Source organism: Mycena indigotica, assembly GCF_014461135.1.
Source record: "Mycena indigotica strain 171206Taipei chromosome Unknown Mind.scaff0001, whole genome shotgun sequence".
Classification (NCBI taxonomy): domain Eukaryota; kingdom Fungi; phylum Basidiomycota; class Agaricomycetes; order Agaricales; family Mycenaceae; genus Mycena; species Mycena indigotica.
In genome coordinates this window covers 3,673,551-3,700,066 of record NW_023503000.1, presented here as the reverse complement: position 1 = coordinate 3,700,066, position 26,516 = coordinate 3,673,551, and the positions used below count along the sequence as shown (strand labels likewise).

The window sequence follows — 26,516 nt, the reverse complement described above, 5'->3', positions numbered from 1 at the left end:
TATTGGTGATTGCCCTTGGCCGCTCGAAGCTGGGTATACAAGACCAAGTTTAAACGCCTGATTAGTGAACAGGCTCCAAGTGGACAAGGGACTCGGTCCGGATTGTCAGATACTTGCAGAATGGAAATTTGGCATGCTTTCCGCGGCAATAACCTGTGGTCCAATAGGATAGCGCTCGACGAGATAATTTGGTTTTTAGACCTGAGCGCAAACGGACTCGGAGGGAGTTTCATATCAAAATAGGGGAATGACCGTGATTAACCTGAGCCCCAAGTTTTACTTACCAGATCGGGTTCCAGCGCGTCGTAGTACTAGTCTCAGGCTGGCAAGAAGGCCCAAACATCAAGACCGTCCTATTGTAGGCGCCGAAAGATGCAATTTCTTGTGATCGGGCGGCGAAGAAAGCCACCATCAATTCTCAACAAAGAGCTTTCGGGTTCGAAGCGGCCTAGTTCAAATTTAAACTCCGAAGCTGACAACGGGACTCGGCTGCTGTTATGCCCGAGTCTGATGCGATACGAACTGGCGCAAAACCAATGTGCTACCTGTGAAGGATCGAGCTGAGGGCTGGCTTCAGTTGATGAGCGGAGGAATTTACTTTCCGAGCAAGATACGCAGCGAGAGACAGCGCTTGCAGATTAGACAGGCTACTCAAAGCTGAGTCCAATTGTATGCTGTTGATCTGAGTTGAGTCTTTTGATTTTGGAGATGCCAGAAGCACGGGGATCTTCGGTGACTCCGACGTGAAGAGAGCAACTGAGGTCTTCGGTATTCGAGGCGGGAGAATGGCGCCCCAGTTCTGACATAACAGAATTCAAACTTGAAGAAGAAGAAATCGTATCAATAGCCATAGATAAGTAGTCGGCCGCGGAGATCTGGCAGTGTACATAGTCGCTCGAGTGCCAGTGCAGTATTTTGGGGACAAACGTGTGAGCCTGGATTCGTGAGCAGGCGGAACGGAATGAGCAGAAGAAACTATGAAATCACGTTTGTTCACCCAGATTACTACCGTCGAGCGGAGAAAAAACCTCCGTTGCGGGGCTGGAAGTGCGTGCAGTGGAAAGGGCTCGTTCGGCGACGGCGCCACCGCCAGCAGGAGTTAGTATCATCACGACAGGCGGCACTGTGCAAAGAAGTGCCCCGCTACGCGAGAGAAAGTGGGGGTCGGGGGTCGGGCAAGACTTGGGCGACCTTGACGTCGACAGAAGACAGCAGAGCCATCCAGGCACGACAAACAACACCACCACCTACGTCATCGGCAGTCCAGGGAAGGTTGTCGCCGGCGGGAAGGAGTCGTTTGCGGCGGAGAGCAGGACTAGAGGTGGCACTGAAAAGGGCTAAAGTCGACACGTTAATTACATTGAATAACAGCGACAAGCCAGATTCTCAGCTTTTCACGCAAGTTGATCAATCACAGATGCTCAAGCTGTTGATGAAAGTGCTGGGACCGTAACTGCGTATCCTTTACATGTTTCTGTCGACTCCCAGTTGCAATACCTCGTTGTGGCCCAGCCCTCTATAGTATGGGCGGGTGGCAGCTGCTCCGAGTATTAATACTCTAGACATTGCGCCGTCCCGATGTGAACGGGGTTGCAACCAGTCAAGTAGTTAAAACTGGAGAAGTCATCGCAAAACAGCTTTGGTAGGGGAGTATATCGAATTGTAGTGAGACTTCCCGGTGCAAATATGAAGTCATAAAGCTATTGCGACCAGTAGGATGGACGGAGATTACTGCTAAAGGTTTCGTTGCTTTTGAGAGAGCCGGCACCAGGTCTAGTAGCACAGCAGTCCATGGTGAATATGACCCAGGTCCTCAGATGAGGCCAATGTCTCCCAGTAAAGACAGTTATGAGCCAGCCGAACGAAGAAAAAGTCGCTAATGAGTGTCTTGGTCCCGAACTGTTGTCGCTCAACTTGAAGGTCGTACCTTGCTTCGTAAGAAGATCAGCGGCAGGACAGCTTTACAGTATAGCGTCGGGTCGTTGGCAAGGCCCATCCTTCCTGTTGAATCTCCGTGCGGCTATTGCTCTACAGGCGTCCGGGAGTCAGTCAACAACAGTGCCGCTCTTGAGTTTGTGGCGTGTTGCAATTGATGCGAACTAGTTGCGTAAGCACTAAATCCAGAAACACTGTGACTGTGACTGTGACTGTGACTGTGACTGTGACGTAACGCGCAGAACTTCACTTCCAATCTTGACATGCAATACCAGTCTAAACCCCTCAGTTTTGGGGATTTACGCGCCATTGCGTTTGACCCGGACATCTCAATGTGCCTTGTGATGCCAGCGTTGCCCGCGGCTCAAGAAAATCCGGCAGCGGGTGCAAAACAATGAGCATTACAAACGTCAGTGAAATGTGTGTGTGTGTGCTCTCAGATTAACAGTTCCTAACTTACGCAATACGGCTCGATTCGAGTCTTTTTCTGCTCTGATTTTTCCATCTGAAATCTACTCAGGTAACAACCAGCTGTCAAGTGCTGCCGATTGTTGCTTGATTAATGGTGCATTGGTTCCTCTCTCCACGGGGAAGCCAATTTCCAGTTCAATAATACCCCTCCTTGCCCCCGGGATTCTTGCCATCGTCCGAAAGTCACACACAAGCCCTAATACACGGATCGTCGGAAAGTCGGATCGTGAAACTTGACCGCATCCCCTCTCGATTGTCCGGGTCAGTAGGTGGCGTTTCTTACCTTGGTGGCGCTCTCGGCACCAACGGCAAATGCAGGGTTGCTTTTGTGTCATTGTCAACGCGAATTTTGGACCTCTTTTTTGTAGAGTGGCTCCTAGAGACTCGGGAAAGCTTACTGGAATGAACCGGGGCCGCCGAAAAATTAGTTGTTGACACGTGCACGTAGCAGGCTTCAATCTACGCCTTAATCAAACAAGCAAATCAAATCCACGGAGGTTCTGTGCTGGTGAGCAGGACGTTCCTCTTATGCGGTGTCTGTTTTTTGACAGGGGAGAATTTAGCTACACGCGTCATTCAGGTGGAAGTCGTGTGGGTGTGTGGGTGAAGTGAATCACTTAGCGTCTGGTCGATTAGGGTGCATCAGGATCGGCCTCAGGCTGATTCTGTCGAGGTGGCAACTCTAGTAGGCTCCGAGTCGTTCGGATACCAAACAAGCTGAGCAGAAAGGGCCTGGTTATCAGCCAAGCATCTGACATCGCATATACACCATGTCGCAAGCGCCGCTGCTTTCACTATCGAAATCGACGATCAGGATCTCACTCCTTTCGTCGAAGAAGCTGCCCGCTTTCCCTAAAACTTTATTTGGAACCAAATACTATCCGTGTTCCAAGCTGGTCACCCGGTAGCTAACATAGTACGTGTGTCAGCTACATTTGTCTTTGCTGTCCAAGGAACTTGACGTTTACAAAAATGTCAGGACTTTAAAAGCAGACTCAGACGAGCTCCGTCCGCCACTACGCCCCTCCATCCAACACCCGCAGCGATGCAGACTCCTACGTGCACAAATCTTCGCATTCGGTCTCCTGCAGACGTCCGCGTTGTCTTCCATGCTGTTTTGCTCGACATTCTACCCATGGTTACTCGACGGCTGGATAGCGAGGAGAGGGGACTCATACTACCTGGGTCAGTCTATGTATGGGAAGAGCGTGGCTCAAATTCAGATATCACTGGGGTGCGTCTATATTTCGCGGTCGTTGTTGTAGCTCTGACCCTCGACTACTGGTAGGTGGGCATTGAGCGTTGGACCGATGGTGCGTTGTGACGTCCCGCATGCGAACGCGCGATACTCAATCATCTACTTCAGGAATTCGTTGGGGGCCTTCGAGAGTCCGCGAGGTACATTGAATCGTGTTGTGCCCCTTCGTCATTCATGTCAACTGACGCGTTCCTAGGGCTTCCTCTTTTACCACGAGAAGCCTACTACCCACTATGTCTTTCCGGGAGGACTATAGTGCGTGGGGCCTCGTTAACTCCCAGATCTGCCGTGTATACTGACGTCGAAACCATAGTCCGTCTCATCGCCAGCATGCCAACCACGAGCTGCTAATCAAACAAACCTATACCGCCTTTGTGGATACGCCTCGAGGGCAAAGAAAATGGCATTTGAGTGCGTTTTCTTTGTTACATCTGGTTTCTGCGTGTTAACCGGGTCTTCGCTAGTTGCTTATTTTACGGAGGAGTCTATTGATCGCCTAAACTGCATCGAAAACTATCCTGCACTTTCCAGTGAGTCACTCTCAAAGTCTTGCATGATTATAAATCAACGCGTCGTCCAGCGTTGCGAGTACCACACGGCAAGTACAAAAGCGCGCGTTCCGTCAAGGGCCGACCCGACCACATCTTCAACCCTGATGACAGCACGGAGGAGCTGTCCTCCCCGTCAACAACACAGATCCAATACGTTGTTTATAAACCCAACGCTATATCTTCTTCTCGCTCAACCCCTTCCCCTCCCCGCTCGTTGCCATGGAACGATGGTCCGACTCCACCAGTGCACCCAAGAGCCATCGGAATTTCTTCTCAACACCACACACGCAATCGCAGCTTGCCTGGATCGCGTATTGCAAGTCCTATTCCTGGCGAAAATGGCTTCCTAGCGCCGCTTGAATATCTGCAAACCGTCACACCTCCGAGGAGACACCCCATGGACGAGACGACATTGAAATTATTCAAGGCGGGCCCATGATCTGCCAGCTTGTGGTCTCGGGATGTGATAAAGATTGTTTCTGCATAACGACGTAGCCCATGGGGTAGTTGGGAATTTGGCCACTTGTGACGCGATCGAGCTTGCGATTGTTTCCAAGCCGCCTCTCATATGTGTTCTTCACCGTGCATACCGCGCGCCAGAGGCAATAACCAGATGACACCCACGACGTCAATGGGGAGTGCGGGGAAGAGGAGGGCGGGAGAAACTGGACAGAGCCCAGGAACTCGCACCGGTGATGGCACTCGAAGCCGTTCGTTGGAGAGCTCGACAGATGGTACCAATATACCGATCTGCTGGCGATTTACAACTGTGTTTGTACGTTACTGTGTGTTTCTCCCCGAACTGCCTGCAAGCCCTTTAATTTAGGCAGATAAGCGTCGATTCGGCTGCCTGACACGCGGCGTCCTACGCACCTGCCACTATCGGTTTAGGCCAGCACTGTCGCAGAAAAAATAATAATCTTATCGTGCTCACTTCCGATGTTGGTTAACTTGAACGAGAATATCAATAGTTGGGTAACCTCGGCCCACTTGCACGGTCTTGTGCTCGTCTTCTGACACGGACCATCTGTCAATGTCTTTCGACATTCGATGCTTTTTGTGAAGGGTAAACGAAGAACGGAGTCCCTTGTCGGTCCGCACCATATCCGGCCGATTTACAGCACGCTTATCGGGCGATACGTCAGAAAAGATCTGCCAGTGCCAGTGTCGACCGTCTGTTAGGCGAGCAACTCGGAAGGCCAGTCAGAGCTGTTGTCGTTGTCAGGGCCCGCCCACCTGCCTGCCTCATTTCTCCGACCTCCGGCGGAACCGGTCACTCAAAATTAGGTTTCATAGACAACGGACTACGCCAACTCGGAGTTGGCCTAAGGGTGGAGACTTTAGAGTAGTTAACGTCCTCGCTTCGCAGAGGGATCGCCCCGGGGATTGCAGGAATTCAGCCGCAGAAAACTACTCGAAATGAAAGGACCAATCCTTCGCTAAAATTTCATAAATTTCAAGGGCTGAGGTTCGTATGCAATCGTATGATGATGATGAAAGGTCGACAGAGTCGAAGCAGCTGATATTGAGTGTGCAAGAGGTACATGACCAGACCATAGACTACCCAACAGCTAAAGCAGTTTCTTTCGAAGCTAGACCAGGCACCGAAGAAAGAAGTGCTGTTTACGGTACATGTGGCCTCCGCACTCGAAAATTAATGCAGGGTGCTTTGCACAGAACGGTATTCCGTTATTTGCCGAAAACACTCCAACAGCCGGGTCGTAATAATTAATTAAGTACCCTCTGTCGGTGCCTGAAAGTGGGGACAGCCAGTTGGTAGTAACAGCTTGACAGATCGCGCGGGTCGGGGCCTTGAGCAAAATGGTGGAGGTACGTGGTCGTAGGGTCTTGGGTCTAATGCACATGCGTCTAATGGTTTCGCCATGAGGTGATGTAGCGGGAGGACAACATATTAGGCTGGCGGAGAACAGTAGATCAGCGTTGTGGCTGGCGACCCAGAGTAATCGGAACGACTGCAGACAGCTTGGAGGTGCAGGTGCTAGATCCCGAAGCTGCTAGTATTGGCCGGCGGGTGGCGGGAACGGGCGGCGGGAGCGGTAGGCGGGATTCATCCCTCGTTACGAATCGGGATTGAATCCTTCCTTCTTGTCCTTCTTGTCTTGTGTCGTTTTGACGAGTTGTTAGCCTTTGCATGACAGTGTCTAAGCTGACGCCACCGGCTTTGACTTTGACTTTGGCCAAGTCGACTCCGGATGCGGCCCGGATGCGGCGACAGCCGAGTCCAATTGCGAGTTCGCCAAGTCGTCACTGGCAGTACAGCAAGTTTTTACAAGTCCCAGAGTCGTTAGTTTCAAATGAGTACCATCAGCGGCCTTTTTACATTTCATCCACAGCGACGGCAGAAACGGTGGATTTATCGGTTTTGCGGTTCTTGCAGGTGTACAACTTTAGAAATCCTACTTTAAGACGAGACGAACACGGAGACACCCATAATGCCCGCTCCGCCCGAGAATCGCGTCGCATTAAGGATAGAGCATGTCAGTCAAGTGAGGTGAGTGGAGGCGTTGATGCACTTGCAACATGAGTATGCTTCGAAAGTTTGAGGTGGTTGCCCTGACTCGGACGGCGGCAAAGTTTGTTGGGTTGTGTTGGGAAGAAAGCCAAACACTTGAGTTGCTGCTTTGCAAGAAGCTTGTTTGAGCAAGCAGTCGAGACGCTTCAACCACCGATGTGGATCAAGGTCAAAAGGTCGATGCTGGTCGATGCTCAAGTCACAACCTTTCAGCTTTGTGGGCAGACAGTTAATGGGACGAAGATGTTACATACGCACAGGCCCGGGGACGGTCGTAGAGGGCCATCCAACCAAACAGACGGAGTCGATGAAAAAAAAAAGAAGGAAATGACACGTGATGTATTCCTGATTTGGTAAACGTACAATTAAGTATTACTGAACGCAAACGAGTGGCCATATTACTCGTAGACCCACACTACGCCTTCCCCATCCTGAAAGTCCACCCCGTCTCTCTCAAAGTGCTCTCGCCAGCTGATAAACACATCCTTGATCTGGCTATCCGAGTCGGCTGCAGCCGAGACAAGAAACCCAGCAGTTCTGACTGTTTCCAATGCAGGAAATGATTCACGCGTCAGTGAGCGTAGGTGATTGACTGCCAATGAGAAATGCAACGACGATGGTCCACCAGGCGAAGTTGCGCTGGCGTTTCTTCGTTTCGATCTGGATGGCTTCGGATAAAGCTTGTCGGAGCGGACAGAGTAAAGGGCCACCCGTCGTAGGGTTGTATGAGAGCAATCGCCCATGAGCGGTGAGTTAGCACTGAACGAAATGGTATCGAGGTTGGGACATAATTGGAGAAATAATGCTGGAGGGACATGAATTCCGGTGGTGCGCGTTTCTACCGTCAGCTCGGGTGCTTGTGGATCAGAGGTATTACTGGGAGATGGGAGGTGGACATTCGTTAACGTGGACCCATGAGCCTTGAGCAATTTCGTGATCTGGACAGCATCTGGGACCTGACCGTCGACGACAGTATACATGGTGAGAGTATGAACCGTTGGTAGGGTGAAGAGGCTTGCGATGAAGATGTTGGGACCACGATTTGAGAGAATTAGGTGTTTAACATTCTGAAGAACAGGTCGAGAATCATCTGAGGTGGAATCACCAACAAAGTTGCGCAGATCGAGGATATGGAGAGCTTTGAAAGAGCCGAGGAAGTTCAGCGGTGCGTGGTCCAAGCTACGAAGATACTTCTGCTCGTCCCAATACAGTCCCTGCAAAGATGAGCTGCAAGAGACAGACACAGCAGCGAGAAATTCCTTCGGAAGAGGAAATCGCCAGCTCGCACTGAGCATTCGTAATCTGGAGCAATATTGAAGAATTCGGTGGACGGTTTGGAGGAAGGGGAGACTATTCGACCCTCTAGCATGGGTGTAGATCTCGATATGGCGAGTCCAATAACCATACTCGGGTGCTTCACGAAGGGTTTGGAGGACAAGTGTCGCGCGAAGGGGGCTCCGGATGACAATATGCTGATACAATATTTGCAGGGCCATCCTCCGCCACGCTCGATTAACGCTGACCAACACACACTTCGTCCGCATCGAGGTGTTTGGCGTGTTGGTGACAAGAATATTGCCAGGGGTCTTAACCGTGAATGGGTCCAAAGGCTCAATTGTCGATGTGCCATAAACATGAGTCGCAAACTGAAAGATCTCGAGCCATATCTCGAGGGGGAGGTCAGGTAGTGGCGTAAACGATGGCTCGCGGACTAGGAATGGCGTTTCCCATACGCAGCTGCCACCGCGGATGAGGGTCAGTGTCAGGGAGATGGTGGTGAATGGTACCGAGAGAAAGGCGAGAAGTTGGCATGCAGTCGGTCGATGAGTTGAAGGAGCATCCTCGAATGACAGTGGCAGACAAGCAGAGGCTTCATCGGAGCATCGGCTCCGAGATCCGATCAATGCCATGCAATTGTGAGTCAGAGTCATTCAGAGTCGCAGAAAGAATATTAATATCTCAGTTGGACGACGGCTTGTCAACAGCGCGGCACTACACTCAACACGATCTGGGTTCTCGTTTACAGCAAGACTCAGTCGCTGGCTCAAAATACATACTGTCTTGCGAGCATAATTTATAAGGAACAGCCCGGATAGATGTAACTGTCTGGTTGTGAACAAGTCCAGTTTCTTCTCCCGTTGCCAGTCACTCTTGACTGAGTTCTTACATGTAAACAACAGATAGCCGCATAACCGGGTCCAGATGAAATTCCGATGCTATAGAGCTGGTCGACAGGGAATTCAAACCTGCTTCCAGGCAACCCGCAAACCATCAAGCCCAGAACGGGCGTGAGGAGGAACTCATGATGAATGTCACTTTTAATTGTCTGTGAGAAGGTGTTTGCAGATCCGTACCTTGATTGATTGTTCCACACACCAACAAAATAATGAATCCATCATAAATTGTGTAAATATTGGGCCCATTGCATCTGCTGTAACACAGTCGCAGAAGGTATCGGTGTGAGATCCGCCCGCTGCTGGTTGTCGTGTTGCCAACCCCTTCCATTTCCATCGTCGAAGGCCATCTGGGCAGCGGCCACTGCGTTTGGTGCTGGCGTAAAGAAAAACCCAGCATCCTCGTAGGACCCCTCGTGGTCTAACATCGCTGCGTCACCGCTACTCGTATTACCAAACGGGTCCACGGAGTCAAAATACTGCACAATGGTCGGGTCAAAGTCCCGTGGCCACGGCAGCTCGCCACCAGCATTCGACAGCTTCGAAAGATCCGCGTCGCCTTGCAGCTGAAGCCGATTCCATTGTGTTGTGGGGGACGGCTCGTCCGCGTTTACCCTTCTATCCGTCTGTCGACGCGCGAGCACTTTATGTGCAACAACCCGTGTGTAGCCTGCAAAGATTTCCAGTTCCTCTGTCGCCTCTACATCGGTTGTCGTTGGCGGAGGCAAAAGATTGTGTCCAGAGAACTGCGAGTATACCGCTATCGCTTTGTCGCGCAGTCGTTGCAGAATTGACTGTTGGTAATTAGCCTCGAATTAACGCCAGACATCAATGCTTACCAGACCACTTTGCGCCCGACCCGAGGACATCGCGCCTTTCTCAATGAGATCGACGGCGGTAAATAACTCGACAATAGCATGGGGTGCAATCTTTGAACTGGGGTATCGGGTAGCCACAGTTCCGACAATGATCTGTCATCTTTCAGAAGAGCGTAATACCCACCCACAATATTCACATACCGCAGCGTTGAACACTGAGCAAGACGTCAGGACACATTTGAATGAAAATTGTTCTTTGGACACTTACGGCTCTTCCAAATTGCCCACCATCTTGTAAAAAGAGCAGGATGCGTAGTAAAGTTTTTAATATCAGCCTTGATTATCTCAGACGCACTACGATAAGCCGCCAGATATGACGCGGCATAGGGACTGAGTAATGGATCCTCTGGATTAGCTCGCATTGCTTCGACGAACGAGCTGTTGTGAATGTACATTAACACTGTAGAACGGTCAATTGAAATCTGATGGAGAAACAAGGGTGACTTGACTGATTTTAGTGAATAAAGGGACAAGGTGCTTTTGTATGAATGACGAAGGGGAGGACTCTTCCAGAGGGAAGTTATCGAACGGCGCATCATGCAGATGCTTTCGGATCTTCTGATCAAGATTCAAGACCGTCTCGTAACTCGGTTTTGTCGTGGTAAGGAATTTCTCCATAATGGGCACGCAGACCTCGGTGGCCCAACGCCAGCGAGACTGGCGGTCTGGTGAGTCATCAGTCAATGACTCAAGGGCTGAGGCCGCAAGGTATCGCACTCACAACCTCGGTTGAGTCGACAAAACGGCTGTGCAATGTTGTCTTCGTCCATAGGGAAGGGGCAGGTTATATTTGATGGCAGTGTTCCCGGCCGCCCAACAGACAAACCCTGTGAAAATTGGACGTCGAAAGACAACGAATCAAAAGACGCACATAAATAGCTTCTGTTGTAAACGTCTCCCAAAACAAGGCCTTTACGAGTTGAGCACAAGTCGACGCGAATGAAAATAAATCCAAACTCACTCGATATCGATATGCAAGTTTGGGGCCGACATTGGCGGCGAAACTTTCTCTGTCTATTGATACTGGTGAGCGAAGAAGAATAGAGCGATCATCACATACGCATGCCAAGCTGGAATAAATCTGTCAGCAAGATAATTTCCAAATAATAGCAAGACATACCCGCTGAGCCATCGTCGAAGCCAACGAAATTACCGACCAAGCCCCATCCATCGTGAACCTTCTTCCGCCATGGGCATAATATGACGCGAGTAGGGTTAACATTTGCACGGTCAACACCGTTACATCGTCGTAAAATGGTTTTATGGACATGGCTGCACAAGCCAAATCGAAGTAATGGTCCGCTTCTGGGCTATAAGGTGGTAGCTCAAGATCGACCAAGGCGCCTAGCGCGAACACGAGGTAAACGACGGCCATTTGTTGGGTGGTCAATGAGTGTTGCGGCTCTGTTCTGTGTGATTGGTAGACGCTGGCAAGGATTTCGACGGCCTCGTCTTGCATCAAGGGCATGACGGTCCAGCAGCCGTTTTGGAAATATCGTTCAAGGAGGGCCCAAGCACGAGGTTGTGGTGGAAGATGGTGGTACAGTCGTTCAAGGGCGGATTCTGTGTCCCAGCTGGACGAGCCGTCTGCCCTGAAAAGGAACGATTCGGTGACTGCAGAAAAGGAAAGACGTTCATGGTCTGGACTGCGGTTTCGTGTATTGCCCTCGATCTATTCTTTGATGAGGAGGAGGGACGAAAGGATAATAGCGTCCTACAGATAACAAGGCCTACTAGCGATCAGAAACTGGGGCATGGAGTGAAGCGATGAACATACCTCTGTGCCGGCAATTGGCCCAAAATACACCGCATGTCCTGCCTGATTCACACTCAATGATCCATCCTCTGCTTGGTCTGTTGGGGTTGGAGTTGGCTGTCGCGAAGTGTGTGAAAGTAGAGGGTGGTTTTTCAAATGCGTCTGCTCGCATGGATCGTGCGTTTCGGCCAATGCCTTCTCCAATTGCCTTATACGCTCGCCCATCTCGGAAATTATAGCCGTTAGTTCTGGGACTTCGGATAATACAGAGCTGACAAGGGGGTTAGAAACTCGAATATAACATGCGTTGAACAGCACCGTTTCCCCCGTCCAGTTGACCGCAAGGTACCTGCACGATCCACTCAGTCCAAAGCAACACAGTCAAAAGGAAGCAATCCACCTGTTGGGCAAATTGCGGCACAACCTCGACGCACTAATGTCTTCATTAACTGAGAGTGTCGTGTTATTATGTTCAAACATACTGCATGATGCACAAGGAACTTCCTTGTCGCACCTCAGTTTCAATCTGCTCAAATCAGATTCGCGTCGCAACACAGGGTTGTTCATACCGATGACATTCAGCGCATGAACTCTACACGGTGAGACGCGTTATGGGTTATCTTCGGAACCAACAACCTACCTTTCTAGTTGCTCCTGCTTTACTGGACTCTGCTTGGGGTGGACTGAGGCTGGCTGCTTTTGAGGGGCGGCTCATAGTCGTGATTTGTGGATGCAGCAGTCCTTATAGAGAAATCCCATAGACTACTCAGCCTGGAACTGATTTGGGAGTGGCTCGATGCTTTGCGCGGTAGCGGCGATGCACCTTTTAAGCTTGAATGGTTGGCAGTGCAGAATTGGTGGAGTCACGTCACATGTGACGCGACGATCAGTCTCCGGAGCTGTCCGGCTTTTGATCCCCGAATCTCAATCGGCAGTCTGTACTATGATCCCCGCATTGACAACCTTCACCATGACCTCGACGACGACACTGGCTCTCAGAGAAAAGCTTAACGAAGACGGATTCGTTATCGTTCCCGGGCTGGTCACGCCATCCAACTTCTCGCATTTGAAAGCAGCCTGTTCAGATGTAGTCCGGCGCACAAGAGAAGGATCTTGGTCTCATCGACGGACAGTCGGGAAACAATTTCCACCTTATGGCGATGCAAATCCAGACTCTTGGGGAGTTCAGCACGTCATGCACCCCGAGCTGGGGCAGTCAAGCTCAATATTCGCTGGCTGGTATACCTCCCAAGAGGTTGTCGATGCCGTCCAAATGTTGTTGGGTTGCGAAGAGCAGGATCTGCAGATGGGTGAGCATAATCATTGAATCGCATCTTCATGATTGCCAATTTGTAGAACTATTCAACCTTCTGATCAACCCGCTCGAGCACGACTTTGCTCTGCGCTGGCATCGGGATGATATTCCCGACAATGCTACACCTGAAGAGGAGAAGTACGCGCTCGACGCATGGAAAGCCTATGGAGTACGTGGCCCGGGCCCGATTTCAGCAGTGTATGATATGTTCCTCATTGCCTTTTCTCGTAGATTCAATGGAACACGTCAATTGGCCGTTGAGTACTAGATGTTAACTTTGACATATTTTGCAGTGCCCTATACGTGGACTCTTGTCTTTTTGTCGTCCCAGGCTCGCACAAGATACCACGAACCCCAGAGCAACGGAGACTATCATGCGTAATGGATGCGCCGACCAATCCTCTCGACATGCCTGGCGCAGTTCGTTTGACGCTCCAACGTGAGTCAAGATGAACTGATGACAAACTTCAAACTCCTTCATCTCTCAGCCGGGGAAAGTGTCTTTTACAATTCCAACATCCTTCATTGCGCCGCCTATTCCTCCGCGTCAACCCGTGCGACGCTGCATGCCACAATGGGTACAACGGCCGGCGGTGCTCTCCGCGCACGCAACATTCTCCAACATGGACTTGGGTGGATGAAAGAACGCAGGTTTGCTGAAACGTTGGATGACAGAGGGAAAGAAATGCTCGGAAGACTACTGAAATTGTACGATTCTGTTCCTGTTGACGAGGTAGGCTACTCGCTTTCTGGTTGATGGTTATTCAAGATATCACTTGTGTATTGTCGTGGAGGAGTTGAATACTAAGTAGTAGTATGCCAGTGGGAATATATATTGACAACAGCCGGGCCAAGCCGGGCTACTAGTGATCAGGTTCCTAATCGGACCTAATGGGCTTCTCAGCAACTTCTCAGGGTTACACTCGTTATGACGAAGCAGGGTTGTCAGTACTTAAGTACTATGCGTCCCAGTCCACCTCCAAACCTCCTTGCAACGTTAGAATTTAGCTTAATGCTGGATTTGACGAAATTGAGTATTTCGAATTCAGTCCGACAATCAAAGATAGGATATATGCGTTGATCCGTAGATATTCGGTCCCGAAAATCGGATCCCTTCGACTACTCTTCGACTCGGGTGGTTTGTCTCGGGTGGTTTGTTGTTCATAATGGCCTGCTGACCTGAAATCAGGCAGTTGAACATTCTTAAGTTGTCGCATGGCTGTATTTTCATCACCTTCCAGTTGAGGTTTTACATCCATTCCCACCAATATCGCGCGTATACTGGCACCAAGAGAAAGCTCGAAGGCACAACTACTGGTCCACTCGGCCAAATCAATGCCAAAGATTCCAACAGATAACCCCTCCCTGGTCATGCAAGCTCATGGTCTGTTTAGAAGAGCCCACGGACTCCTTCAAATTCATTCAATGGGCGGAACAACTTGAAGCGTGCTAATGGCGGAATACTTTCACTCGTACTCATACACCTGCCTGGTCCGCTTATGCTCGCGCACGCTGACAGGTATTCCAGCCTTGGCAAGAGCCTGAACATCCCAAATTAATTCTCTTACTCAATTTGACTAATATATTATTCGCACCTTGGTCAACTCAGTCGATGCTTCCAACGTCGGCGCGGTCTTGGAGGAATGAACCCTAAAGTGCTGACCCCAGCACTGAGCAAGCACAGTGTTGGTAAGGAGTCCTGGCTTTTCGGTCATGTTCACAAATTTGTATCTGGCTTCAAGTCAGCTCGTGTTAGGCGCATGTTGGGCGACAAGGGTGCATACCGAAGAGCGAAGTCGCCCGTTTCCTTAGAAGAGATATCCTGAAGGGTGTGAGTTTATGGTCCGTTGCGAGAGTGGAATCAATTTTACTGGGAAAGCAAAAATGAGCAATGCTTTGTCGTGGTATTGAATGACCTTGGCTTCGACACAGGTCGCACCAACAAGAATGTCGGGACCTGAGAGTTGGATCAAGGCATGTTGTGACAGAAGAGCTCGATGCCTCCATACCAAGGGGTGCCGGCTGAATCTGACCGCTAGAACGCATGGCCGCGACGGCGTCTTCATATTTGAAAAGCTCCGCATAGCAGATGAAGCCCGCGTGATCGACGAACCTATCCAGTCCAAGTTCAGTATGATAGCCTAGTAACGACGGAAACAGTCTCACTCATAGTTCTGTACCTCCTGGGTGGTATTACCGACAGGTCGGTAAATACGGAGTTGGACAACTTAGTGAAATTTAAGCGAGGTCATCAATGCATTTGAATGAGTTATACCGGGAGGGGGATCCAGTGGTCTTCGGTCCTTGATCCCATACCTACCGTAGTCAGTGACTGTTCGAGCCAAAGATAACATGTGCATACTTTCTGCCCACCTGGGGCGTTTGAATCTCGTTCAATGTTGCAATGAGCTGAGGCATGGCGTGAGCCAAGGCGAGTGGTCCACCGCTGCCAGATGTCGACTGGTAGAAATTCATGGCACGAGAAAAGACTCGGAGGAGTTTATGGGCTGTCGATGATACCGACAAGGAGTTCACATCTCCCGAATTTATAGCTAGAATTTGCACTGGTAGTAGACGCTCGCTCGACCATCATCTTGCACCTAATCAAGCAAAAAGAGGCTGAGAGGTTATCGGACAGGACTTACCTATGCGATAAAACACAGCCTGATTCAGCATCGACGCAATAGATCGGTGGGAATATAACCACGGCAAAATGAACTAAACAAAGAGTGAGCGAGTTAACATACGTCGTAGGAGTCAGCATGATTGGCCGGGCTCTAAAACCGGCGTCCAAAAAGGGCAACATTTTGTATTTCGTCTAGTAGCCTTACGGAAGAGTCCGCTGAGTTCACGACCGACCAAGTGCTAGAGGGCGGCATCTGTGGGCAGCGCGAGGACATTTTACGCTCATCATCTTGTATGGCTCGTAGGTCGATACCGATTTCAACCCAGAGCCGCACTCCGAGTAGTCGCACAATCGGTAGTAATTTGTGAGCGAGACACTGCGATGTTCCTCCACCCTAGGGACCTCATCTGTGGGCTTAGTATGAGCGCAGGGACTCGAAAAGATTCAGAATGACCGACGGTACAATGTATAGTGCCCCTGAAATCGAGAGAACCAGCAGTCTGGCGCCACTACTAACTTTTGGTCTGGGGGGTCGGCTGAGCAAAAAACGGTCCTTATCACTTTTGGGAGCTGAGATGTTGCTATGAGGAAGATGGCTGAGCTAGCAGCAGACCCATACAGCCTTCAACGACTAGTTTTCGGCCTCAAGCGTTTGTTCGCGTGAACCTCGACTCTCGAGTCAGTGTTGGTCCGTAAGGTAGTTGCCGTGCGAATAATGACATTGGAGGTGACGGCAGTTTCTGAGAGTTGCGCCGCACGATGGAGGCCTTGAACTCAGGACGGAGGAAAATGGGATCGTTGTAGGGGTCGAAGTGATTCCCATCAACTATCACGTGCCTCAACATTTTCTGGCTCTCCCATTTTGAGATGTTCTTACATCTATTTGGCACGCGAATCGAAGTACTCATTCCATACCGCCAACAACGGGTCGAATAATACCTATGGACAGGGCGAACTACTCGGTGTCAGGAACAACACGTCCCTTCTGCCAGTGCTTCGAAATCTCTTCCAACAACCTGCTTATATACTGCAGTCTACCCAGATGTTGAACCGGCAGCAAGATGTCATTTCCACCCTGTGTACCCAGCAATGGATTCCGCATGCTCGATTTCCAAGGCCACGCCCTCACCCTCGCAAACAACGTCAACCCACTGATCAGCACGCCTCTGAACCCATCCTCTCCCCTCAACCAGGATGTGAGTGCGCTTCTGGAGCTACGAGGACCCAACACATTATGATGTCGCAAATAGTGGGCCTTGGTGCAGGTTAATCACGGTGGCTTCATTCTCGCCTCTGGCCTCAGCCAGCAGGTCGGACACTCCATCGTCGTAACCTGGTCGACCACCACGGCGGGAAGCAGCCACCAGCTCTCCCAGGTTATTGGGGCGACATCCACTGCGCTGACCTTCAGCGTTTCCTGCACCGGCAGCTCCAGTGGTTTGTGAGCTGGTCGTTTGTATCATCTCGAATTGGAACTTAGAACCCTTTTCAGTGTGGTTGATGGAACAACCGGAAACTTGGCTCTGACAGCTTGGCAGGCGCAACCTTGTATTGCCGATTCCCCGGTAATACAAAATTGCACCATGCAGATTAAACAACGCTGACCTCCACCTAGATCACACTGGAGACTCTGATCGAAGACCCTACACAAGCACCGGGCCAGCTTTGGACTTTCGAGGCTTTGGATTAAGAGAGATGAAGGTCGCAAGTGTAGGTCGGATACATACTAGTCCTCGACATGTTATTTGAGAGTGCGAATCCGAGTCGAAACTAAAAGCAGCTATTGCCTATCCAAGTCAGTCGATTAATTGGGACTCTAGTGGACGACATGGCCTCAATTTTGGCTTTTAAGAGACAGGCGTAGTTGTAGCTGACTCTTCCTTTGGCTGATTTCGAGAGTTAAGTGCCGAATTTATGACAAGTATGCAAGTGAGATCTTACCACGAGTGGTTTGATCTCCTCGTCTCCGCTATTTGGAATGAGCGGTTCTACTCGTGTTATTCGCGGGTCGATTTTTTCTTGCTTGAACCGCTGGGGCTTGCTGTCAGCAAGATCGACCCGCCCATGAGCTCCTTCTATGTCCTCTTCTGTTTTAAAGAACACATGCCCCACGGGTTCTTGTTTCACGATGGGAGACTACGTTCCTGTCCTCAGTATCCCGATAGAATAGCACAACAAAGCAAGCATACGCTCGACCGTTCCCGCTTTAATTCGGGAACCTCTCGTTTCAGTTCAATTTGGGTAGTGGAGGTGCTCAATATCTGCGTAGTTAGCGCGTTCGCCGTTGACTGCTAATGTCGGAAACGTACAGCGTCAGTGACCTCGGGCTTGGGTTCCAATATGATCTTCTTTTCCTCGCGTTTCGGACGCTTTGATGGTCCAGCCACTTCGTCAGCCGCACGCTTTTTGTTCAAGATAGAGCCTGCTGCACGTAGTACCTCTGAGAATCAGAACAATTTGAGTCCTATCATTGATGATTTGAGATGACTGACCTATTGGTCGATACTTCCACCTGAACGTGACTATGGGATCGCCCTTCAGAGCGATTGAGGCGGCGGTATTTCGATAGTGGACCTGGCCTTCCGCACCCAAACTGCGGACACATGAGTTGAGCATCCAGGTCACTACTAGTATATAGTATACTTACCCGACTCGTTCTGTTAGTGCTTTCTTTGCTCGTTCGTGCACAGTGAGATCAGGCATGGCGACAGAATCAGCACCTTCGTGATTTCCTCTCTGGCCTACGACCACTGGCGTTATTGTCAAGGCTATGACGCCTAAATCAGGATGTACTGCATAGTCTTCCAAAGCGTCGTCGTCTAACAAGCACAGGTTAGCAGACTAGGAAATTTTGGCAAAGAGAGCATGAACGAGCCAGTGGTTTCCAGGGAAGAGAACACAAATGGTCGCAGTCTGTTGTCTTCTGTGGTGACTCCACTGAGCTGTGCGCTGGACGCATAAGAGTAAATCACCCGCCCAGCACAAGGATTCCCGTCGACTTGCACATAGCCGACACTATGCTCTCGATGGGAGCGGTCACGCCTCCAGTACACCGAGAACTCCTGGTGTTCCGAAAATCAGCGTTGGTGTAGAGCTCTGAACTTCAACTTACTTTTCCGAGTTGGGACGCAATCCAGCAAGTCACCGTGGCCCTATCGGCAGAGACTTCACAGGCATACTCATCCGTGGTTTGACCGTCGACTCTTATAGTTGCTTCGAAGCCGTTATGGTGCGGCATGGCTGGAGGAGTACAACTTGAATAATAATCCGAGACCGATCAATATATTCATCTCTCTCCCAACAACGATGCAGTACAACGGCTTTATGGCCTGGGTTGAGATCGACGGGGAAGAAGCGAAAGAGCGTCCACTGAAAACCGCCCTATGTGGCCCCCGCATCCCAGATGAGGAAAACTTGCACATGTGCTTCATCACTTCTGAAGCTGGGAAGGTATGTGGATAAGTATATGCGGTCTTCTATTGCTGATCTACGACAAGACTTTCACCGTACACTGGGAAAACCGCAGCCATGAGCCAGACACACCGATTTGCGGGTGTGTGTCTATCGATGGACAGAAGGGTGTACCGACCCTGTTCGACCCGGCAGACGGAGTAGCGCTGCCCTGGACCGTTTGCAAGGATGGAGTTGTCGGAGAGGATGATGCGGGAAACGAGGTTCTCCGGCCATTTGTCTTCGAGCAAGTCTCATTCACTGGTGAGCTGTCGCCATAGCGACGTGGCGTTGGGCTCAGACCACCTAGATCGTGACGACGAGTGGGCTGAAGAGGGCGAGGATCTCTCCAACTTGGGCGTCATTGAGGTCGACATTTATGGTGTCACCATCTCTTCCAACAACTCTGACTCTGGCTCCGACTGCGAGTCTGGCCCGGAGACCCCTCAATACCGGCGTCGGACGGTCAACGAGCGCCATGAATTATTTCCACCTGCAGCTGACTCGTGGTGGTACTAGTCTAGGAGCACCACGGCGAACACGCAAATCGCGCCAATCTGAGCGCAAACGGAAGGGCAAAGGAAAAGCGCGGGAGCAGTCCGAGGACCAAGACACCCAGATTGCTGTTCGCCCACTTGCGAACCAACCTTATCTAGCAAGGTTTCGGTTTATCTATCGACCAGCAGGTATAGTTTTTTCTTCGTTTCCTCCAAATTGCTAACTGCTGATATGCAGATCGGGTGTATGAAGCCGACAGACCCAAGCGCAGTCGTTCAACTGAGTCGCCTGCAACGAGACTGCCGAAAAAGCGATCTAGAAAGAACTCAGATGTTTTGCTGGACTTCTTTTTTGAGTCAGACAGTGATGAGGCCGACAGTAACGAGGCAAAAGTGGATGTAAAGCCTGAGAGAGTCGCGGCTTTACAAGTACGTGAAATCATCTCGTTTCAAGCAAAAAATTTATCTGTGATCAGTATCAACTAGCATCTCTCCAGGTGGGGCAACTTCACTTGATTTTCCAAGTCCAGTTTCTAAGGTCAATGTGGTAGGGACGACTTGCGGAACTTCAGCCTACACGTCAAATCAAATCCGAACCAACGCCGGAACTCCCAAACAAGAAGAGGCGGAAAACGCAACAGCGGAAGAAAGTGAAAAGGAGCCTGTTGAAATCATCGACGTAGATGCTCTCTAACATTGTGCATTGTCCATCAGTACGTATTATGCTGCTACTACATGTTAATCAATGTCCTTTGGCAAGCTCTCGTCCCCATCCTCAAAGAGCCAATGAGCTGAAAGCATTGCTCGCGCTTGCGGATGCACTGGCCGATGCGGTTGGGATTGACGTAGTAGACGTTACGGTAGCAGTGGGAAGGAAGAACAAACATGTCGAGAACACTGCGAGAGCAGGGCTCGAGCTGGCCGACGAAGCTGGGGCCGACCCAGAAGCGGGAATGCTTACACTCTGGGAGGTGGTCAGGTGCGAATTGCTAGGGAGACGCTCATTCTTACGACGCTTGGGAGAAGGTCACTTTGTGTTGGGGTTGCGGCTGCACTATCGACTCCAATTAGTGTCGGGGTGAGCTGTTGCAATAATGTACTTAGCACGTTGGATTGCGGGTGGCATAACAAAGGCCACTCACAGGAATCGGCGCCTGCGTGAAGGTGAACTCCAGACAGGTGGTGTATGCCGCCACCATCGCGAATCCGCCCGGTGTGGAGGTCGCAGTTACGACCGGCGCCGAGCCGGAGACGGACGGAGGCGAGCTCGGGACGGCACTGACACTCGCACTGGAGAGTTCCTGACGAGCCTAAATGAAAGAGAAAGGTCAGTGGCCACATAGAGGCGGAGTTGGGTGTGGCACGCTCACCTGCATGGCCCGCCCACTAACAGCACTGGCAGCAGCGAGAGCAAGAAGGGAGAGCGTGAAGGACTTCATGATCGTGAAAGAATTGGATGGTTCGTAAAAGGCGGCGGTCTCGAAGTCGTGGGGAGAGGGAGAGAGAAAGGTTTGTGACGAGTCGGCTAGCTGCGCGCGCGCTTATATAGCGTTACAAGTGGCTATTCCGTTATTGTGCTCCACAATGAGGTTTTCCATACGTAGGCTCCACGCCTCCGAGTCGCCGAGTCCGACGTGTAATTGCTGCGCAGGTGTAGCCGGCGAAAGATCTCCGAATTAGTGATGGAATTTTGGGGCTCGGAGTGGAGTCCCTGCATGATGGAAGTCACCGAAGAATATCTCGTGGAGCCAAGCTCAAGTCCCGTGATCGCGTCTCATCAATTCTTCTTCGCTGCGGCTGGGCTATTTTTGGTGAGTGTGTCCCTACGTCCTGCGCTCAGTGCTCAAATAGTAGGGCGAGCGATCCAGATACTCAAGAAGCAGCCTTTCTGAATCGTAGTTTAGCTTGACCATAAATTGTCACCCCTGGCTGCCAATTTAAAGAGTCACTTGCTCGTTACTGCACTGTACGCGTCTAGAAAACTGATGCTGGATGCCATTATTAATTAACATCACTGAGTAAGATTACAATTACAAGTTGAATGCGTGTTGCGTTGCGTTTAGTCTTCCAAATTACTTGCAATCAAGTCAAATCGATGACCTCTCCCCGCTGCCATCCGGATAACACCCCGCAGTACGCGTCAGCCGCACATTTCGCTTTCTTTCTTGGTGGTTCGGGCGTGTCGTCCAATGTGAGGTCTATGAAAGCATCGTTCTTAGAAGAAAATTGCACCGTGAATCCTTTTGAAGAGATTGAACTAAAGGAAACAACCGACTTGTGGTATCTTCGTGTTTGCATTTTGGAAGAGAGACGCTTGCAATATCGCTGTCGGTTCCGACATTTCTGAAAAAAAGCGCTTTTTCGGGGCGATTCTATTCGCTGGAAGATGATCTTGGGACAGATATATATGTCATGGCTAGAAACGGCAGTTGGAAAACCCACCCAAGGGGCGATACTTGAAGCAGAAGGTGACAAGAGCGGGGCCCGTCTTGCAGGTCCGAAGAATCGGTTGTGGGCGTTTGAGGGGTTCTTCGACTCCAAGCCTGGTTGGAAGGTAACAAGATCAACAAACAGCGAGCAAGCTGGGAGTTGGACTGTCGCACAGGACTTGTTGCATCACATCCGCGGTCGATACTAAGCTTTCGTGCAATGTCACTTGGGGGAGCAGTGCCGAGCCGCCGGGAATTTCTCCTCCCACAACAACGGGGTAGATGGCGAGCTTGATGACGCCCAGTCTCGTAAAGTCGGTCGCATCGTCTGGCAGCGTGTCGTCGTCTGTGAATCAGATATACTTTGAGGTTCCAGAGATACTCGTGAAGAGATTGACCAGTGGTTTGAATATCAGAGAACAAAAAGTGTTTGATGGTGGTACCGTTGGTAAGTCCAGATTTTCTGCGCGTTGTGGGCAGCTTGACGGCCGAGCGGATGATCTTCCCACCACAGAGGACGCCGTCGACGAACACCTTGCCGTCAGAGGCTCCGGTATACGACAGATTCTGCCAGCTGACGGAGAAGCTCTGTGGACAGTCCAATGAGCTGGAGAGGCGGGAATTTACAGAAGAAAATCGCACCTTACCGGCCTCCGACCGGATCCAGCACGTCACCGTCTTGCCTAGCTCATCCGTTTGCACCTCGAACTCGTTTGCGGTTTCGCCGTCCACGGTCACCCACGCGCGGAACTGGTTTTGCCAGACGGGCATTTGTTGGTGAGGGCCAGAAGCAAGGCGAAGAGGGTCGCGTCACACGTCACGGCTTTGGACTGCTTTGGATTATGGCGTCAAAAGTCGGAGTTCGGTGGGGACAACTTTGGACGAGAGAGGTAAAGGTTTTACAGTCGAATTCAGGATCTGAAGGCTTTGAGGTCAGTAGAAATGAATTGGATATAAGTAGAGATTAATACCGTTCGTACTCGTTTCTAACCTTGCTACAAATGGTCTGCAGCTAACCTCAGCAACGAGAGTGCGCGAACAACCATGTCACGAACACGTCACATTTTGGATTGCTTAACGGAGCAAAGTCACGCGAACACTACTTTTGATCTTGGCTATGCCCCTCAGCGCAAACGGCTTCGACGCCTGGATTGTGGTCGGCGACGACGAAGCAGAGTTCTACGCGCCAGAGCTGCTCGAGGAGCCCAGCGGATATACCTCCTGGATCGCCTCTGAGCTGGGCAAAGTCTGTATCCTCTGGCCACTCTGACTCAGACGCGGACTCTGAAACCGCACAAAGGAATTCTCCATCCACTGGCGCAACACGGACGTGTTCTGCCAGACCGTGGGCCGGGTGTGGGTCGACGGCATCGAGTGCTCCGGGGAGATCCTCCTCGGCCCCAATATGTCCACCCGTGTGTCGGGGCGGAGAACAACTGGATCAGCACTGTCGCCCTTTCTTTTTTCGACTATCAATTTTACAGGTCAGTTTATTTGCGAATATGAAGCAGGTTTAAGACTCCCTAGATGACGACGACTTCGTTGACATAACGTCAAGTCGCGATATTGGGCTCATCAAACTGGAATTATGGACGATAAACATGACGGGAACCAAGCCGTTTACGGACAACGCTCCTGTCGCCGAGTCCAAGGTTCACGAGCGCTCCAAGAAAGGCGTTGCACACCAAACAAAGTGCGTGAACTGCGTCTCGTTTTAACCCGTGGCTAAGCTCGAACCAGGTTTGGCGAACCGGTGCAAGGAAATATGCGTTCTGCCGCAATCGTCGAGTACCTCGAAACCTTCCCGATCGTTACATTCACATTCAAATACCGCTCACTGGGTGTGTCGCCTCTCACGCCTGCAGGATCAATATTGACGAGCCCAGACATACTGCAGGCAAACGGAATCGCGCCAGCAAGCGTTCGGCCGGCGAAGCGGAAATCCGGTACCGTGAAGCTGGAGGAAATGGCTCTTTCCAAACGCCTGAAGCGCGAACCGCTGTCCGTCGGCCGCAATGGCAAGTCCAGCGAGGTAATTGATTTAACGAGGGACTCGAACTCGCCTCCAGCGACCGCCGAAGTTATCGACTTGACCTAAAATCGGCAAGTTCTAAGTATATTGCATATCTCTTGTTACTGGTATTCTATGCTCTACTTATATTTATTCGTTTGCCCTCCAGTGGAGTTGGTTCACTGATTATTTACGATGATATGTATAGTACTTATGGAAATGTACTAGTGCTTTTTACAATGGTTCAGACCGGCGGGTCAGCCGGCCAAGCGATAGCCGTCGCAGCGATATCACGTGCCCTGCTATTTTCTGTTTTCCACCATCAACCTGGGCCACGCACGGACCACGGCGGGGATGGACCGTCTGCTGCAGACCAACCGCGAGAAGTCGGAGCTGTTGGATGTGCAATACACCGAGACTCTCCAGGACATCCTCAAGCTGCAGGAGACGCTTATTGACGACATCCTGCCCTCGGTCGCGGACGAGCTGGAACTAGCGGATGATGCGGTGGAGTGGGCGCGGGAGTGGCTGAGCGATACGTGTGTGTGTTTAAGCCGCACTATACGCCTGTTTGGTGCTGACCCAGTCGAGAAGCATCCGTCTTCCGAATCATGCGTGTGCGTGCTGCTAGTTCAGCTCATTCGCTTCTATTGACTTTTTGTAGCGCAACAAGTTTACGCGCTCCTTTGCGATGGAATCGGTCCGCAAGACGCTGGTGTGGCGGTTCAGCCACCTGTGGCCGCCGGAGAGGCCACCACATATGCCGCTGATGCAGTGTCTGCCCCCGCCCGCGACGGACCCGTTCGGCCGGCCGGTGCTCATCATCAAAGTGGTCTCCTTCAACGACTCCTCCGACGCGTACAAGCCGCTGCTGCTTCGTGCCCTTGAAAGACTACGGTTGCATCTCATACAACTAAACGAGGACAGCCCAAAACAGACACCCGTCCTCCAATACGTCATTCTCCTCGACCTAAAAGACCTCTCGACGCAGAGTCTAGTGCGTTGCTCGCTTTTTACTAAGGCTCCGTCCATGAAATCCTGATCGCCGTTGGGAACCTTAGAACATCGACCTCGTTACCTGGACCCTCCGCGAGGCGGTCCCCCATTTTCCTGGCATGCTAGCTGCGGGTAATTTACGCTTTCTCTAGCCGTGTCATTCCGTGCTAACCAGGGGCAGCGTTCATGATAAACTACTCGTGGGCCCATGCCGGGCTATGGAGCATCGCGAAGCGCGTCATGCCCGCGCCGGCCCTCGCGCGCATATTTTTCCCGACGCAGAAGGAGGTGACGGAGTACTTTACACCAGCGATGCTGCCTCAGGGTCTGTCGATATTCTTTTCTTTGGCCCCAGAAGACGACTTATATAAACACGACAGAGTATGGCGGAACGCTAGCGCCGCTGACAGCCCTCCCTGATCCGCTGCGGGACATCGCCGATTCCGACTCGCAGCCCGGAAAGGGGCCGACGCCGTCGCAACCGCCCAACGGCCATTCAACATCTGTGCCCGAGGTCCCGCTGGAAGAAGAAGAAAATGCACGTGCTTTGGTTCCTCCTAGGCCTGTCACCGTCCTCCAGCCGACGTCGCTTCTGAACCCGTTCTTTGGCTACCCCGTTTCGTCGACGGGAGCGCTGCACCATGGTCGCCGGCGGAAGCGCGATCTCGCGCGGACCCTGCTCGTGCTCGCCTGGCGCCGGTGGAAGCACCATGTTCTCGCCTTCTTGTCGCTCGTCATGGCCGTGCTGGCGATAAGGCGGAGACGGTCGCTGCAGGCTTTCGCGGGGCGCCTCAAGTTGGGCAGGGCCTGATGCTATTTTTTGCTTGCTTTTATTGCATAGTTGGTCGATTTACTTATGGCGCACGATACGGTATGGAGCTCGATTAATCCTGCTGAACGAAGAGAGTACTTTGCATTACTCAAAAGAGAAACTTGAGAAGGGATGTGATCAAGTCAACAGATCACGTCTTCACGATTCAAAAACTCGATCGTTTTGAGGCATTGGAGACGTCAGTCTCGTCTTGTGTGTTCAGCCTCAGGCAGCGCTCCCATCGAGCACGCAATGCACACTCGGGAACTGCCGCGGTTCGAATTCGGGGGCAGCCAGAGCGGCGCATTCAAGTTGGCGCTGCGAGGGTAGGGAGGCGCGTAAGCTTAATGCTGCAGGAGCCCGGGTCGGTGCCATGGCGGCGATCTACTGGGAAGTGCCGTGGTGGGCAGGTCGCCGTCTGCCAGGGGTGGCAATAAGTAGGTAGGTGCCTGGCGGTGGTTTAAGAGGGCTGCTTCGGATGACGACGTCGACACGGCATGCAGCCTCCCGGCGGGTGGTGCACAAAATGAACAGTGAGCGGTACCGCCGGAGCTTGAAAAGTTGCCCTATTCGGTAAGTACGACCGTCGGCCCCGGGCCGGCGCGCATATGAGCGTCGACGGAGCTCGCAAAAGGCTACGTCAAGTTCAATGCTGCAATGATGAGCGACCGGTGCCGGCTTCCTGAGCTTGAGCCGCCGCTCTGGTGCTGAGTGTGGATAGAGTGCAAGTTCTGGCCGGGGACACCCGGCGCAAGAGCAGCGGATTCGGATAAGTATACAGGTGCACGGAAAGAGCCGAGGCACCGCGAACTCGGGGTTAATATT

The 26,516-nt window shown here is 51.4% G+C and overlaps 11 protein-coding genes across 11 annotated transcripts; 5 read left to right on the top strand and 6 right to left on the bottom strand.

Moving 5' to 3' along the window:
- Positions 1-3,451: 3,451 nt before the first annotated feature.
- Positions 3,452-4,654, top strand: MIND_00106800 (cAMP-independent regulatory protein pac2; the record flags this gene model as incomplete). Its single annotated transcript, XM_037358015.1, has 7 exons — positions 3,452-3,640; positions 3,695-3,719; positions 3,773-3,804; positions 3,861-3,919; positions 3,978-4,075; positions 4,129-4,194; positions 4,245-4,654. 7 exons carry the CDS (start codon positions 3,452-3,454, stop codon positions 4,652-4,654), a joined length of 879 nt encoding a protein of 292 aa, XP_037225925.1.
- Positions 4,655-7,146: 2,492 nt separating this feature from the next.
- On the bottom strand, positions 7,147-8,618 carry MIND_00106700 (uncharacterized protein; the record flags this gene model as incomplete). Its single annotated transcript, XM_037358014.1, has 2 exons — positions 8,536-8,618; positions 7,147-8,485 (listed from the first exon to the last, which is right to left on the bottom strand). The coding sequence occupies exons 1-2, from the start codon at positions 8,586-8,588 to the stop codon at positions 7,147-7,149; spliced, it is 1,392 nt and encodes a 463-aa protein (XP_037225924.1). The 5' UTR covers positions 8,589-8,618.
- Positions 8,619-9,143: 525 nt separating this feature from the next.
- On the bottom strand, positions 9,144-12,271 carry MIND_00106600 (Zn(2)-C6 fungal-type domain-containing protein; the record flags this gene model as incomplete). Its single annotated transcript, XM_037358013.1, has 17 exons — positions 9,144-9,716; positions 9,762-9,893; positions 9,942-9,955; positions 10,009-10,200; positions 10,250-10,465; positions 10,522-10,627; positions 10,672-10,710; positions 10,762-10,814; positions 10,861-10,870; positions 10,921-11,472; positions 11,519-11,530; positions 11,578-11,827; positions 11,875-11,905; positions 11,957-11,989; positions 12,039-12,082; positions 12,126-12,148; positions 12,197-12,271. The coding sequence occupies 17 exons, from the start codon at positions 12,269-12,271 to the stop codon at positions 9,144-9,146; spliced, it is 2,355 nt and encodes a 784-aa protein (XP_037225923.1).
- A 228-nt stretch (positions 12,272-12,499) lies between these two features.
- On the top strand, positions 12,500-13,628 carry MIND_00106500 (Phytanoyl-dioxygenase family protein; the record flags this gene model as incomplete). Its single annotated transcript, XM_037358012.1, has 5 exons — positions 12,500-12,866; positions 12,913-13,040; positions 13,103-13,116; positions 13,165-13,310; positions 13,360-13,628. 5 exons carry the CDS (start codon positions 12,500-12,502, stop codon positions 13,626-13,628), a joined length of 924 nt encoding a protein of 307 aa, XP_037225922.1.
- Positions 13,629-14,337: 709 nt separating this feature from the next.
- Positions 14,338-15,346, bottom strand: MIND_00106400 (Velvet domain-containing protein; the record flags this gene model as incomplete). Its single annotated transcript, XM_037358011.1, has 8 exons — positions 14,338-14,412; positions 14,467-14,602; positions 14,656-14,693; positions 14,743-14,828; positions 14,881-14,984; positions 15,038-15,098; positions 15,147-15,187; positions 15,234-15,346. 8 exons carry the CDS (start codon positions 15,344-15,346, stop codon positions 14,338-14,340), a joined length of 654 nt encoding a protein of 217 aa, XP_037225921.1.
- Positions 15,347-17,344: 1,998 nt separating this feature from the next.
- Positions 17,345-18,735, bottom strand: MIND_00106300 (uncharacterized protein; the record flags this gene model as incomplete). The annotated part of the gene is made up of 8 exons (XM_037358010.1): positions 17,345-17,383; positions 17,439-17,633; positions 17,687-17,758; positions 17,807-17,937; positions 17,990-18,090; positions 18,145-18,316; positions 18,340-18,559; positions 18,610-18,735. The coding sequence occupies 8 exons, from the start codon at positions 18,733-18,735 to the stop codon at positions 17,345-17,347; spliced, it is 1,056 nt and encodes a 351-aa protein (XP_037225920.1).
- Positions 18,736-18,803: 68 nt separating this feature from the next.
- On the top strand, positions 18,804-20,127 carry MIND_00106200 (uncharacterized protein; the record flags this gene model as incomplete). The annotated part of the gene is made up of 3 exons (XM_037358009.1): positions 18,804-18,947; positions 18,995-19,211; positions 19,258-20,127. 3 exons carry the CDS (start codon positions 18,804-18,806, stop codon positions 19,464-19,466), a joined length of 570 nt encoding a protein of 189 aa, XP_037225919.1. The 3' UTR covers positions 19,467-20,127.
- A 92-nt stretch (positions 20,128-20,219) lies between these two features.
- Positions 20,220-20,883, bottom strand: MIND_00106100 (uncharacterized protein; the record flags this gene model as incomplete). Its single annotated transcript, XM_037358008.1, has 4 exons — positions 20,220-20,408; positions 20,456-20,527; positions 20,587-20,754; positions 20,815-20,883. The coding sequence occupies 4 exons, from the start codon at positions 20,881-20,883 to the stop codon at positions 20,220-20,222; spliced, it is 498 nt and encodes a 165-aa protein (XP_037225918.1).
- Positions 20,884-21,526: 643 nt separating this feature from the next.
- On the bottom strand, positions 21,527-22,644 carry MIND_00106000 (uncharacterized protein; the record flags this gene model as incomplete). Its single annotated transcript, XM_037358007.1, has 6 exons — positions 21,527-21,658; positions 21,720-21,835; positions 21,887-21,987; positions 22,048-22,219; positions 22,272-22,461; positions 22,516-22,644. The coding sequence occupies 6 exons, from the start codon at positions 22,642-22,644 to the stop codon at positions 21,527-21,529; spliced, it is 840 nt and encodes a 279-aa protein (XP_037225917.1).
- A 346-nt stretch (positions 22,645-22,990) lies between these two features.
- MIND_00105900 (uncharacterized protein) lies at positions 22,991-23,971 on the top strand (the record flags this gene model as incomplete). The annotated part of the gene is made up of 5 exons (XM_037358006.1): positions 22,991-23,119; positions 23,174-23,357; positions 23,401-23,566; positions 23,614-23,714; positions 23,760-23,971. 5 exons carry the CDS (start codon positions 22,991-22,993, stop codon positions 23,969-23,971), a joined length of 792 nt encoding a protein of 263 aa, XP_037225916.1.
- Positions 23,972-24,123: 152 nt separating this feature from the next.
- Positions 24,124-25,691, top strand: MIND_00105800 (Protein real-time; the record flags this gene model as incomplete). The annotated part of the gene is made up of 7 exons (XM_037358005.1): positions 24,124-24,126; positions 24,170-24,425; positions 24,479-24,501; positions 24,549-24,881; positions 24,946-25,012; positions 25,062-25,205; positions 25,261-25,691. The coding sequence occupies 7 exons, from the start codon at positions 24,124-24,126 to the stop codon at positions 25,689-25,691; spliced, it is 1,257 nt and encodes a 418-aa protein (XP_037225915.1).
- Between the last annotated feature and the right edge of the window lie 825 nt (positions 25,692-26,516).